This window comes from Rhagoletis zephyria, unplaced genomic scaffold (assembly GCF_001687245.7).
Source record: "Rhagoletis zephyria isolate East Lansing unplaced genomic scaffold, Rhagoletis_zephyria_1.1 Rzeph_scaffold_00530, whole genome shotgun sequence".
NCBI classification, from domain to species: Eukaryota; Metazoa; Arthropoda; class Insecta; order Diptera; family Tephritidae; genus Rhagoletis; species Rhagoletis zephyria.
Window position 1 is genome coordinate 32,715 of NW_016157614.1, and position 13,080 is coordinate 45,794.

Below are 13,080 nucleotides of genomic sequence, written 5' to 3' on the forward strand. Positions count from 1 at the left end.
GTGATTTCAGAAGTTTTGATTTAGCGTAAATACATAAATAGCGCTTTCGCACTCAGAGTCTATATTTCGTTCGAACTTTTACTAACTCGAAATCTGAAACAACATTTATGAGCAGATAATACTTTAAGAATTGCACACGAAACGATTAAATGCTTTAAATTAAAACAAAAAACAATAACCGAACTTGACTTAAATTGTTTTTTTTTTCAATTGTCCACAAGTAATTTTCAATATATACATAACCTTACCTTAATATAGAAAGTTCCTAACTCATTTTCTTTCGAACTGCCTAAAATAATTTAAAAACAACTACTACATCAATAAATTAGTTTGAAAGTTTATTACACCCAGGATTTTGAAGGAATTTCCAACTTAAGAACTTCAGTTTTTTAAAGTGTTGTAGCTACTCTGTAAAGCCACAAAAGCTTTAGAAAGGGCCTTTCTATACTAAGGTATGAATGTAGATATGTACATATCGAGCCCTTACCGACAAAAATACGTAAGCGACATTTTTTTCAAAATTTTCTTTTTGATGCAGAAATATTCCTAGAACATCTAAATGCATTTCTGAATCAAAAATAAAATTTTGAAAAAAGTCGCTTACGTCTTTTTGGCGGTTAGGGCTCGGTACGCACCTCACGCACTTAACATCAATTCTAAGTACATAGGGGTAAGTATGTATGAGCGTGTGTATATTTTTCATATGTATACATACATATCTGTGGGCATATGTATGTATGTAAAAATTTGGTAGTTGAAAACGTCGGAACGAAATTTAAAGTTTACGCAAATGTTAAAACGTATAAACAAACACTTACATTCTATACATATGTATGTATATGTAAAATTGTTTTATAACCTTATCCATTATTTAAAACATATTTGTATTCTCGCTTTTCGAATTATTAGAATCGTTTGGGCGGCAAAACAAGTGCCGCCGTTGATGTATGCCTATATGAATGTACGTAGGCGTGTGTTGTGTATGTGAGCTTTTCAGCAATAATACATAATCTCAATAACTAGTAGGTATTTAAGTCTACGAGTCGAAATTTTACATTCGCATAGCCCAATTGGCGTAGTCAGTAAAAATAAAAGTGTGCAAACAATTATCCGATTACAAATTATCCCGTTTTTTTGGATATCAACGCTTGTTTGCGTTGTTTGTGTGTTTATGTTTTGTTTCATTATCCGTTCGGTAGTCGCGAAGCAGGAAACGTATTAACGCATAAAATTGCCTCTTTGCCAGAAAGTGTGCGTATCGTCACTAAGTCATTGCATTCTACATATGTATTTAGATGCTTGTGCTCGTGTGTCGATTGATTCCACGCTTTCGCCGGTACCCGCCCGGTCTACGCTGCCACCACTAGTTGTTGTTTTTCCACCGTGAAAGTAGTTCCTTCCAGCGATTCTTGCGGCGCCTACTTCAAATTTGCCATATAAGCAAATGATTGGTGCTGTCCTCACGACCGGCGATTTCGCTTAATGAATTCGCGCCCGAGTTACGGAAGTCTTCGTAGCCATCGCCACCAGAAATTACTAGAATAGTACTGGATTCCGGCTTTGGCTTCAAATGCTTCGCAGAACTACAAAGGGTGAAATGAGTGACAGAAAATTTTTAGAATATACGTATGTATGGCTGAGTTCCAAGTTGGTATATTGCAAAGCATCAGCTTCTTTTATTTCTAAACTATAACTGTTGGAAATGTCCAATATGCGCAACCATGTTCAAATGCCGAATTGGAACTTAGTGGCGCAAATTGGTCATTTCCATCAGCTATAGGTTAGAAATAAAAGAGGCTGATGCTTTGCAATATACCAACATGGAACTCAGCCTATATCCCACACCTAAAGTGAGCTAACTCAAAATTCAGAGAGAGAAATACAACTGCTTGTGGATCGTACCGGTTCAATGAAATTAATACAAAAAAAGGTATAACAGTAGTTTTTTAGTTAATGCAAATAATCATGAAGAAAAAAGTATTCGTATTAATTGGATGTAAGTCCTATGCATTGATTTATGAAAAAATCGCCATAATTTTATTTTGAGTTGATCGCACTTTAGGTCTAGGTGTGCGATATGTAAATATAAATATATGATAACATCAATAAGAAAAATGCTATACCTTTGGCTCCTGTACTCACTACTGCTCCCCGCATTTTCGGTATCACGGCCTGCTGAGCCTGTGCTACTGCAACTGACTTCCGAAGTTAGACCGCTGGTCTCAACAAATGTCAGGAAGCGCACATGTCCCGTGTGGCCGTGCGGTATTCCAGTAGGCACAACATTTTGCACTCCCTTCTCGAAGCCCTGCGCCGGAATTGTGAGCAAGACGCCTGCACTTGTGCCGATCCAAATGAGGTCTCTGCAGGATAGCAACGATGTGACACGTAAGCAGGCGGCTTTGTGCTGGCGAATGATCTCATCACAATTCGACAGCATTTTATTCACAGCCGGCGCCAGATTGACTTCGGCTATTAACTGGTGACTGCAATGTGAGATTTTCAATTAATTAATAAACAGAGCATATAACTAAATACATGTGCATATTTTTAAATCAAGGAATGAAACCGATTCAAACTAGCGTCCCGGTTTCGGTTTCGGTTTTGGTTCCGTTCTTTAAAATTTGTTTCAGTTCAGGTTTCGGTTTTGGAATAAAAAAAAAGGAAACAAGTTTGATACACAGCAACAACGTCATCACCAGATTCACTTAAAAGTTTCCTTTTTGCTATAAAATTAAAGATGTATGAAAACTAAAATAATTATGTTCGTCAATTACACTGGATCACAAATTTTAATTTGATTTTTGTTCTCCAGACGCACAGTGCCGCCTAAGTGGGCAAAAATCGAAAAATTCGTTATCTGCAATGTGAGCTTGTTTGGTATTTTTGTAAAGACAATTTATCCCCTAAAAAGAATTAAACAGACATTTCTCCAGAAATCCACTAAAGTCGACAAATTTTATACTAAGAATTTTAATAAGAGCATAGCCATGGCTCTTCACAGAAAAAAATGTCAAAAATATATCCTTTGAAATAAAATATTGGTTTGACGTTTCTTGTTTCCATATACATAGATAGTAGAGAATTACAGGAATTAAAGGTTTGGAATAAAATTAAACACAGGGTGTCCCTGCGGTGTTCCAAAAAAACAGTTTTTTTAAACAAAATTTCAAAAGTGCTAACTTTTAATGGAATGGATAAAAAAATATATGTAAAAATAGGTTAGTTTTTAATATTTTGTTAAATAGTACGGGCTTTCAGCTTTCAAAAAAAGAAATAAAAGCCTGCTCATTTTTTGCACTTTCTGAAGTAATGCGTTTTTCGCTAACGCATAAAATAATTTTTTTTAATTTTTTGTCAGTGCCTTGAGATCTGCACGATTCGTTCCATTTTCAAAAATGAAGTGTCAGATTAAAAAGATTGACCTATGGACAATAGAATGTTTCATGATTCAATAATACAAGGTTAGATAATTATTGACAGCTGCGGTTTGACACTCCCTTACAAAAGGTTGCTTTTTCGAAGGACGGAAAAAAGGGGAAGAATGAAATCTCTTGGTGCGAAAATGGTACTAGAAGAGTAGGCAATTAGTAGTGAAATTCCTTTCGTAAATTCTAATGTATTTGCAGGAAATCTGGCATTTTAAACGAAATGTTGAACGTAATATTGATATATCTACGTGAATTACGTAATTTATGTGCTATTTAGCTGTATAAAAATTGCAAAATGACTTAAAATTAAAATAAGACTACTATGAGATTGATGTAAACATCCAATTTAAAAACAGTTTATGTCTTCATCAGTTAAATATGCTTCATATGTATATACAAATAAACATATTGCACAAAAGCTTATACTTTATTTCATACCAAAGCTACACTGTTTCCATGTAAATTTGGAAAGAAGCAACACGGTGCCTCTGCTAAGGGAGCGGTGCGAGAGAGACAACTGTCAGTTTATCGAACCTTGTATTATTGAATCATGAGAAGGTTTATTTTGTTTAAAGAGTTGCCACCTGTTAACAAATTAGATTGTTAAAAAATTATATTAAAATTTTTTTATAAGTTAAATGAATTATTAAGAGATGGGTATCAATCGAACTGTGTTAGCTACATCTAGAGAGTTGCTACCTGTTTAAAAAATCAAATTCCATTTGAATTAAAGGAATTAGGTAATTGAGATAGATAGGTATCACCATAAGGGAGTAAGACGAAAGAGGTTTAAGAAGGTTTTAGCTTAATAATATTACGAATAGGGTTGCCACCTCCTTGTAAAATCGAATTTAGTTAAACTAAAATAATAATTACGTCATACCATAGGATAACGCCTTCGTATTTGTTGGTTTATCACAAATACATACATTGTCAATCAGTGATTTGTTCTGATAACATTCCTTTTAAATGACTGGACTCTTAAATTAACTCAGGAATGTTTTTACTCTCCACTTATTTCTTGCTAAATATGTAAAATTTTTTCATTTGTCTGATACTCACATTGATATACATATTTCAGTTACCTTATTCCCTTAATTAAAGTGAATTTGATTTTTTAAACATGTGGTAACCCTCCTACGTGTCATTTAGAAGTAAAATATTTTCAAAACTAGTTCAGTTGATACCCATATTTTAATATCTAATTATTTTAACTTATTAAATAATTTTAATAAAATTTTTAACAGGTGGCAACCCTTTTCAAAGGTAAAAAACTTTATTGCACATCTACAGGCCAAGCACTGTCATTTGCCACCTTTGAAAATAGAACGAACTATATGTACATACCTATGTAAAAGCCACAAGAACCCAAATTTTCAACTTCAAACTCCATTTACAGTGAAAGTATGAAAGTTATCCAAAAACCAATTGCATTTTTGAATTAAGCGTCCTCAATTTTACTAAGAAGCGACTTTTCATTTAAATCCACTATCCAATTTGTATGTAGAATCGCCCGCTGATTCCAAAAATCGAGTTAATTTTTTATTCTATGGATACGTTTTCGAGATGTTTACAATTTACCGTTATTCAGCTTAAAACAAAAGGTGGTGCCACTTAGTTACTTATATCTCAGGAACCGATTTAACCAACTGAAAATGAAATACGGCAAATGAAAGCTAACAAAGTTTTCCATAAACCGTCTATACATCACTTTCCGATAGGACTGACAGTTTCTTACAAATTAATAATTAATCATTCCAGTTTTTTTTATGAAAAAAATAAGAAAATCAAATTTTAACAGGAAAAAAATTAAAAAACTAACAGGTTCTGTGTAAAATTTTTGCCTTTGTACTAAAGCCTGTTCTGTTACAAAAAAAAAATCAAGTTACTAATGAAGCAAATCTATTGATAAACAAAGAAGTAATGAGTGGTGAAATGAAAATGCGCAAAGATTTTGTGTATGAGAAATGAGCAGGACATAATGTTACTCATACGCCATGCGCATATAAGTAGCTTGCTTTACTCATTACTTCTTTATTTATCAATCGATTTGCTTCAATAGTAACTTGATTTTTTTTGTAACAGAACAGGCTTTGGCATAAAGGCAACAATTTGACTCAGAACCTGTTAGTTTTTTAATTTTTCTTCTGGTTTTTTCATACTTTCCTAAAAAAAAAATCTGGAATGATTAATTAATTTGTCAGAAACTATCAGACCTATCTAAAAGTGATGTACATACGGTCTATGAAGAATTTTGTTAGCTTTCATTTACCGTATTTCATATCAATATAAGTTAAACCACTTTTTGTTTTAAACTGAATAACGGTAAATTGAAAATGNCATACGGTCTATGAAGAATTTTGTTAGCTTTCATTTACCGTATTTCATATTAATATAAGTTAAACCACTTTTTGTTTTAAACTGAATAACGGTAAATTGAAAATATTTTGGAAACTTATTCATAGAATAAAAAATTAAGCCGATTTTCGGAATCAATGAGCAATTCTTAATAGGACTTAGATAGTGGCATCCATTGAACGGTTTTGCCATAAACCAGTGTTATTTACTATCAAAATGACTTCTACAAAATAACCGGTATCATATCGGAGATTCATTTATTAGGCATCTTTTTGCGAAAAGTTACTTTGCCATAATTACTACTTAACNCGGTAAATTGAAAATATTTTGGAAACTTATTCATAGAATAAAAAATTAAGCCGATTTTCGGAATCAATGAGCAATTCTTAATAGGACTTAGATAGTGGCATCCATTGAACGGTTTTGCCATAAACCAGTGTTATTTACTATCAAAATGACTTCTACCAAATAACCGGTATCATATCGGAGATTCATTTATTAGGCATCTTTTTGCGAAAAGTTACTTTGCCATAATTACTACTTAACAAGAATTTTAGCAAAATATTGCTGACTTTGGTTAAATAAATAATTTATTTCAAAGTAATTTATATTTATTTTGGAGGTAAATATAATTTGTGGAAAGTGAAGTAAGGCGAAGTAAAATGAATTCGTGAAATGAAGGCTTCCAAAGTGAAGTGGAAAACTTCAATTGAAGTGACAGCTTGCGTTGGCACTTTGCTATGATCGTAGTAAATTTGCTACAAATTTCGAAAAATTGTAAAATTTGCTAAGCCACTACGTCGTGAACGTACTGCTATAATCCGAAATATGAATTTTTTTTTACCAGAAAAACGACTTTTATGATTGTAAATTAGAAAATGAATGATATCATAGAAAGAATNGCCACTACGTCGTGAACGTACTGCTATAATCCGAAATATGAATTTTTTTTACCAGAAAAACGACTTTTATGATTGTAAATTAGAAAATGAATGATATCATAGAAAGAATATTTTCGAAGACCCACTTTAACTTTTGGCAGTTATTCCATTCTATGAAATATTTTTAACAATATGTATTTGTGATGAAGCTTGAGAGGAGAGAGGAAACGCTCTTTGGCCTCATCGTCCCGTACTTCGTGTACGCGGTCGTAAACGTTTGGGGAAATTAAGCGCGTTTTCACTATGTCTGTTTTTTACTTAGCGCACAACCCTGGGTGTTCTGAAATATGAAAATATAAAGCGAGCAGCTTGCTGCCTAATGGTGAACAGCCACAGCTAACTTCAGTTGACCCTTAAATCGAATAAGCCGTAGAGGCCCCATATCTCTCTGCCTTGTGCCAAGGCTCCACCCGAATTGAATACTTCCAAGTACGTAATGGGTTTCTCACGTTGCTCTGAGTGTGCGAATGGAGGTGGAAAATTTGGAATTGGTCTAACGGAAATCGTGAGATGATTGAGAAGAATAAAACCTAAAATTTTACTTAAAATCTAAGGCATTTGTTACTCATATAAAACGATACAAAAAAAGTTTAAAAATAAATTTTAATTGATATATTGACCTTTGTCGCCTCACCTTTATATCCGGCTACTCAGCTACATCACAAGCTGCATTCACGGCTGAGTTAAAACTACTATATATGTGGAAAACAGTGCACATAAATGGCAAGAGGAAAATCCAAATGTATGTACGCTTGGGCTCCGTGGAATTAACTACTAATCGCCGGAGCGGCATCATATCCTTCGCCATAAAGGTACGAATAACCTATGCCAACTTCAGACAGATACTTCTTCACAACTATCGTAAAATAAAATAGGTGATAAAATTAAAACTTTCTACCCGCGTTTACATATTTCTGGGTTTCGCCGCCCCTTATGCGACATTTAGTTCGCATCTAAACCGCCTCATCTTTCCACTGCTCTGGCAATCGCATAGGAATTGGAAACAACTCACAAGAGATATGAATTCGACAACATATTCGATGCAGGGGGTTTAGCTAAGTGAAATCAATGTCCTAATCTCGATTATAGTCGTAGCATTTCCCTCATTATAAAATAAATCGTAACACTTCAACACCAATGGCCATTGATCCTACAAGCTCTTAGCTTTGGCAAGTCACCGCTCACAAAAATACCAAATGAGTTACCCAAAAGCCCGATAAGCAGCTGTAAAACTACCTAGGAAACCAATAAGTTCTCTAAGATCCCATCAACATACCAAAAAATCAGAGAGTTAACTAGTTAGTGAAGAAAAGGAAATTGGAAGAAGATATATCTGCTGAATATTTAATAAGACCAGCGCAAGTGTATTTGCGCATTTCGTTCAATAAGTACTATTTGCATTGTACTCTACTCACAACACATTGTTATTCTTCTTCCGCATCAATACACTACTTGGCGTTCAGAGAGTAAATGCTTTACGTACTTGCTACTACTCCACCAAAGTACCCTGCAAGAACAGTGACTATCATTTGAGTGGCAAGACTACAAGTTTCTATCAAATTCTAAAGGGCAGTGTGAAAAATCTGATGTAAACATTTGGGTACATGCGATCTTCCGTCTTCCTCCAACTTATGGTCTTATTTAATGGTCTCTTTTTAACCAACGCAACATTTGCAAATGGGTTAGTAAGATAAATGAGAATGTGTTAGTTTCCATCACACAATTATTGTAGGGTAGGTAGTCTACTTTCTCTCATCGCGTACGAGAGATGTTTGCTGCTGCCAAANAGCGTTGTTTACTTTTACTTGAGAATTGTCAAAATCGGCAAATCCTAATTAGCTGTTTCTGGAAAGTGCCACATTTGAAAAGCTGGTAGCACTCCGNTCAACTGGTGCATTACCTCATACCAGCACTAAAAAAACAGGTACTAACAAAAATAAGTAGGTAGTGAAGTTCATGTATGTTTCAATAATTGTTTAAAACCACGCAGAAATATTAACGCACCAATATTAAAATTGTTATTTGGTTTTTTCGTATGCTCACATTCAACAATTGCACCAAGATGACGTCACGCACACAGCTCATTCTGTCAAAATTACAAAGAGCGGATTAGCGGTACCGCGATTGGCGCAATCTTTATTTCTCTCAATCGTGGCCAAAAGGGAGTAGCAAATCTACTCTCTGTATACATGTATTACTGTAAGTACCAGTGATCGGACTTCTACCACATTGTGGTAGATCTGCCACTTTTTTGAGCATCTACCACACAAGGTCTGAAATCTACCACATATTCGCGTTTTTGAATAGTTTTATTTTTGCTCGACATAATTCTCTTAATTTTAAGAGCAAAAATTGTCCAACACTAAACACTAACAACAGGCAGAATGGGAGGATAAAATAAACCATAAAATAGTAAATTTTCTCAATATTAAAATTTTCGTCAGGAAACATGGTTTTATTGTGTTAAATTGCAAAATATATGATTTATAAAAAAGAATAAATAGCGAAAATTGCGGCTATTTTTGTGAAAGCATTAGAAAATTTCAGTGCATCTATAGTTTCTAAAGCGTTGTTTACTTTTACTTGAGAATTGTCAAAATCGGCAAATCCTAATTAGCTGTTTCTGGAAAGTGCCACATTTGAAAAGCTGGTAGCACTCCGCAAAGTTGCAGAAATCTTTCAAAATATGTTCGAAAAATATCTTGATATGGAAGGAGCTGCTTTACACTATCAAGGAAACAAATTGCCAAAACTCAACGGAATTTTTAGCAACTTCAATCTTGCGCTTTTTTATACTAAAATTACTTTCTTTAGATTCTGANATTACAAAGAGCGGATTAGCGGTACCGCGATTGGCGCAATCTTTATTTCTCTCAATCGTGGCCAAAAGGGAGTAGCAAATCTACTCTCTGTATACATGTATTACTGTAAGTACCAGTGATCGGACTTCTACCACATTGTGGTAGATCTGCCACTTTTTTGAGCATCTACCACACAAGGTCTGAAATCTACCACATATTCGCGTTTTTGAATAGTTTTATTTTTGCTCGACATAATTCTCTTAATTTTAAGAGCAAAAATTGTCCAACACTAAACACTAACAACAGGCAGAATGGGAGGATAAAATAAACCATAAAATAGTAAATTTTCTCAATATTAAAATTTTCGTCAGGAAACATGGTTTTATTGTGTTAAATTGCAAAATATATGATTTATAAAAAAGAATAAATAGCGAAAATTGCGGCTATTTTTGTGAAAGCATTAGAAAATTTCAGTGCATCTATAGTTTCTAAAGCGTTGTTTACTTTTACTTGAGAATTGTCAAAATCGGCAAATCCTAATTAGCTGTTTCTGGAAAGTGCCACATTTGAAAAGCTGGTAGCACTCCGCAAAGTTGCAGAAATCTTTCAAAATATGTTCGAAAAATATCTTGATATGGAAGGAGCTGCTTTACACTATCAAGGAAACAAATTGCCAAAACTCAACGGAATTTTTAGCAACTTCAATCTTGCGCTTTTTTATACTAAAATTACTTTCTTTAGATTCTGATTAAAAAGTTTGTAATTTAGGTGAAACCTTGCAGAATATTTTTAATTTTTGTACAAAGTTTGATCCAAAACCTCATTTAAAAAAAAATATATATATATAGCTCATGATCCACTGATCGGATCTTAATCAGATTAGTATGGGACCACCTCTGAGACACTACCTTTCCGATGCAAAAATTATCGAAATCGGTTGACGTGGTCCAAAGTTATGCGGTAACATACATAAAAAAATAAAATAAAAATATTCCGACGAACTGATAACCTCCTCCTTTTTTGGAAGTCGGTTAAAAAATAACGTTAATTTAAACAGTTGCGTAATGTGAAATTTTCATAAAACTTTTGTACTTAAACAGGTTTTAAAGCTACATATGTATGTACTTAAATTTCTAGGAAAGTATTATTTCTCGTTTTTAATTTTGTATAGAACTATTTTCAGTCATTATACAACAAATAAGTTGTTAAAAACAACAACCTAAGCTAATACGAAATAAAATTATTAGTAGCAAATCAAAAATTTCAAAAGTTATTGGGAAAAGTAAAGTTTAAATAAGTTAAAGTAAAGTAAAGTAACTATGTGTCTTTAAGCTATAAGCAAATAAACATTGACTGCCTTAGTACAATACACCAACTAAAGGAGGAAAACAAAGCACTGAAAGTGAAAGTAGTGAAACTGGAGGGTAGACTAAATTGGAAAGAGCAAAAACAACTAGAAAACTGAGTTGATATTGTTGGAGTGCCGAATGTCAACCACGAAAATACAAAAGAATGCTTAAGTAAAATTTTCAGGGATGCATTAAAAGCGGAGGGTTCTGATGATAATGTCAGGGGATCGCGACCGTCAAGAATGTGAAAAATATTATTTACGTAAAGCTCAGATCTTCAGAAAGCAAGAAAAAATTTTGATGGCAAAAAGGATTGGTAACAAGGATCTGAATACGTCACTATTCTCGGGTGAAAGCGTTAAAAATATATACGCTCATAACTGCTTGACTGGCTACAATCGAGCTTTATTTTTAGCTGCCAAAATGTTGAAAAAGGAAATTTAGGAGTTTTAAATATTTATGGGTAAGTAATTCAAGATTATTGATGACAAAATCTGAAAATGATAGTGCTGTTGTTTTAAGAACGTTTGATGATCTAGCTGATTTTCCTTTGTGAGTTGTAGCATTACAATACTCTTGTACCTAAAATATGAATTTAAAATCCATTTTTATAAACAACAGCCCTATCGTTAAAGTTATTTCTAATTTAAATCTATTATCAGAAACCAATACTTTTACTGTGTTGCATCAAAAGGTAAGAAGTCTTAGGCGGAATTTCGACTCTTTAGTTTGCAATCTTGAAGTTCTTCGTAATCTTCCCGACATTGTGTTCGTTTCAGAAATTTGGATATTTTCGTATGAAGTTAATGATTACCATATTCTTAGCTACAATTTTTTTGCTAATACTAATGACTCGTATTCAGCAGGTGGTGTCGGAGTTTTTGTACGTATTGTTTATGAGTGTGAAGTCCAACGTGCTAGTCTTTCAAGAGCTGACATTATAAAAATATCGTTAAAAATAGGCTGAATAGCTTCGTGTGTGTATATAGGTTTCATTCGCAATCTTTCCAATTATTCCACGAGGAATTTTCGCGTCTTTTATGCAAGGAAAATGCTGCAAATCTTGTTGTTTTAGGAGATTTCAATTTTGATTTATTGGGTTCCAACATTACACTAGATAACTATCTTACACATATAGCGAACCATGGTTTACTTTCCTTCATTAATGACACTACTCGGCCTGATTCAGGAACCTGTATAGACCACGTGTATGGTCGCTTTAGTAATATGGACTCTCACATGTTTGCAGGTATAAATCTGGATTTCGGAGTCTCTGATCATTACTTGGTTGGTCTTCAGATTAGTAATTTGAATATTAAGCGAGATAAAATTAGCAATAATTTATCAGATACCAAGGAAAACGATTTCAGTGTTCTCGCTGAAGACCTTCGCCATGAGACTTGGGAAAATGTTCACGCTGAAACGGACGTAAGTAAGGCGTATAATTTATTTATAAATATACTCACAGAACCAGGGACCGTAACGGTTATAACTTTTATTATAAAAATTACTTTTTAATCGTTATTAATTGAGTTTATTTTTTGCTCAAAACATAACGATTATTTTTTGAGTTTTATTTTTTACTCAGAAAATAATCGTTATGTTTTGAGTTTTATTTTTTGCTCCGAAAATAATCGTTACGTTTTAAGTTTTATTTTTTGCTCGGGAATTAATCGCTATCTCTTGAGTTCTATTTTTTGCTCAGGAAATAAAACTTAACTTTANTTTATTATAAAAATTACTTTTTAATCGTTATTAATTGAGTTTATTTTTTGCTCAAAACATAACGATTATTTTTTGAGTTTTATTTTTTACTCAGAAAATAATCGTTATGTTTTGAGTTTTATTTTTTGCTCCGAAAATAATCGTTACGTTTTAAGTATGCGTGAACAGACAGGGGGCGGCTACATTGAACTTTTAACGCCACTGTGGAGTAGATAATGAAAATACAGAGAGCAAGATACAAGGGCGGAAACAAAGACAAGGGTAACGATAAAACCACAGACAATCACAAACTATTGAAGGATCACGCCAATGATAAAGATGAAGAACTGGACAAAGTTAAAGATAAATAAAAAGACAAGGATTAAGATGTAGACAAAGATGAAGATGAATAAGGTGATAAAGATGAAGATGAAGATGATGAAGATGAAGATGAAGATGAAGATGAAGATGAAGATGAAGATGAAGATGAAGATGA

At 33.4% G+C, this 13,080-nt stretch overlaps 1 protein-coding gene across 1 annotated transcript in view; it reads right to left on the reverse strand.

The window, feature by feature from the left end:
* Positions 1–267: 267 nt before the first annotated feature.
* The window catches only part of LOC108360163 (uncharacterized), a 175,536-nt gene continuing 162,723 nt past the window's right edge, over positions 268–13,080 (reverse strand). Inside the window, exons 16-17 of the mRNA XM_017612346.1 lie at positions 2,124–2,486; positions 268–1,583 (exon numbers count right to left, since the gene is read on the reverse strand). Coding sequence (XP_017467835.1) covers positions 1,424–1,583; positions 2,124–2,486 — 523 coding nt within the window. The 3' untranslated portion in view covers positions 268–1,423. The remainder of the gene's footprint in view (positions 1,584–2,123; positions 2,487–13,080) is intronic.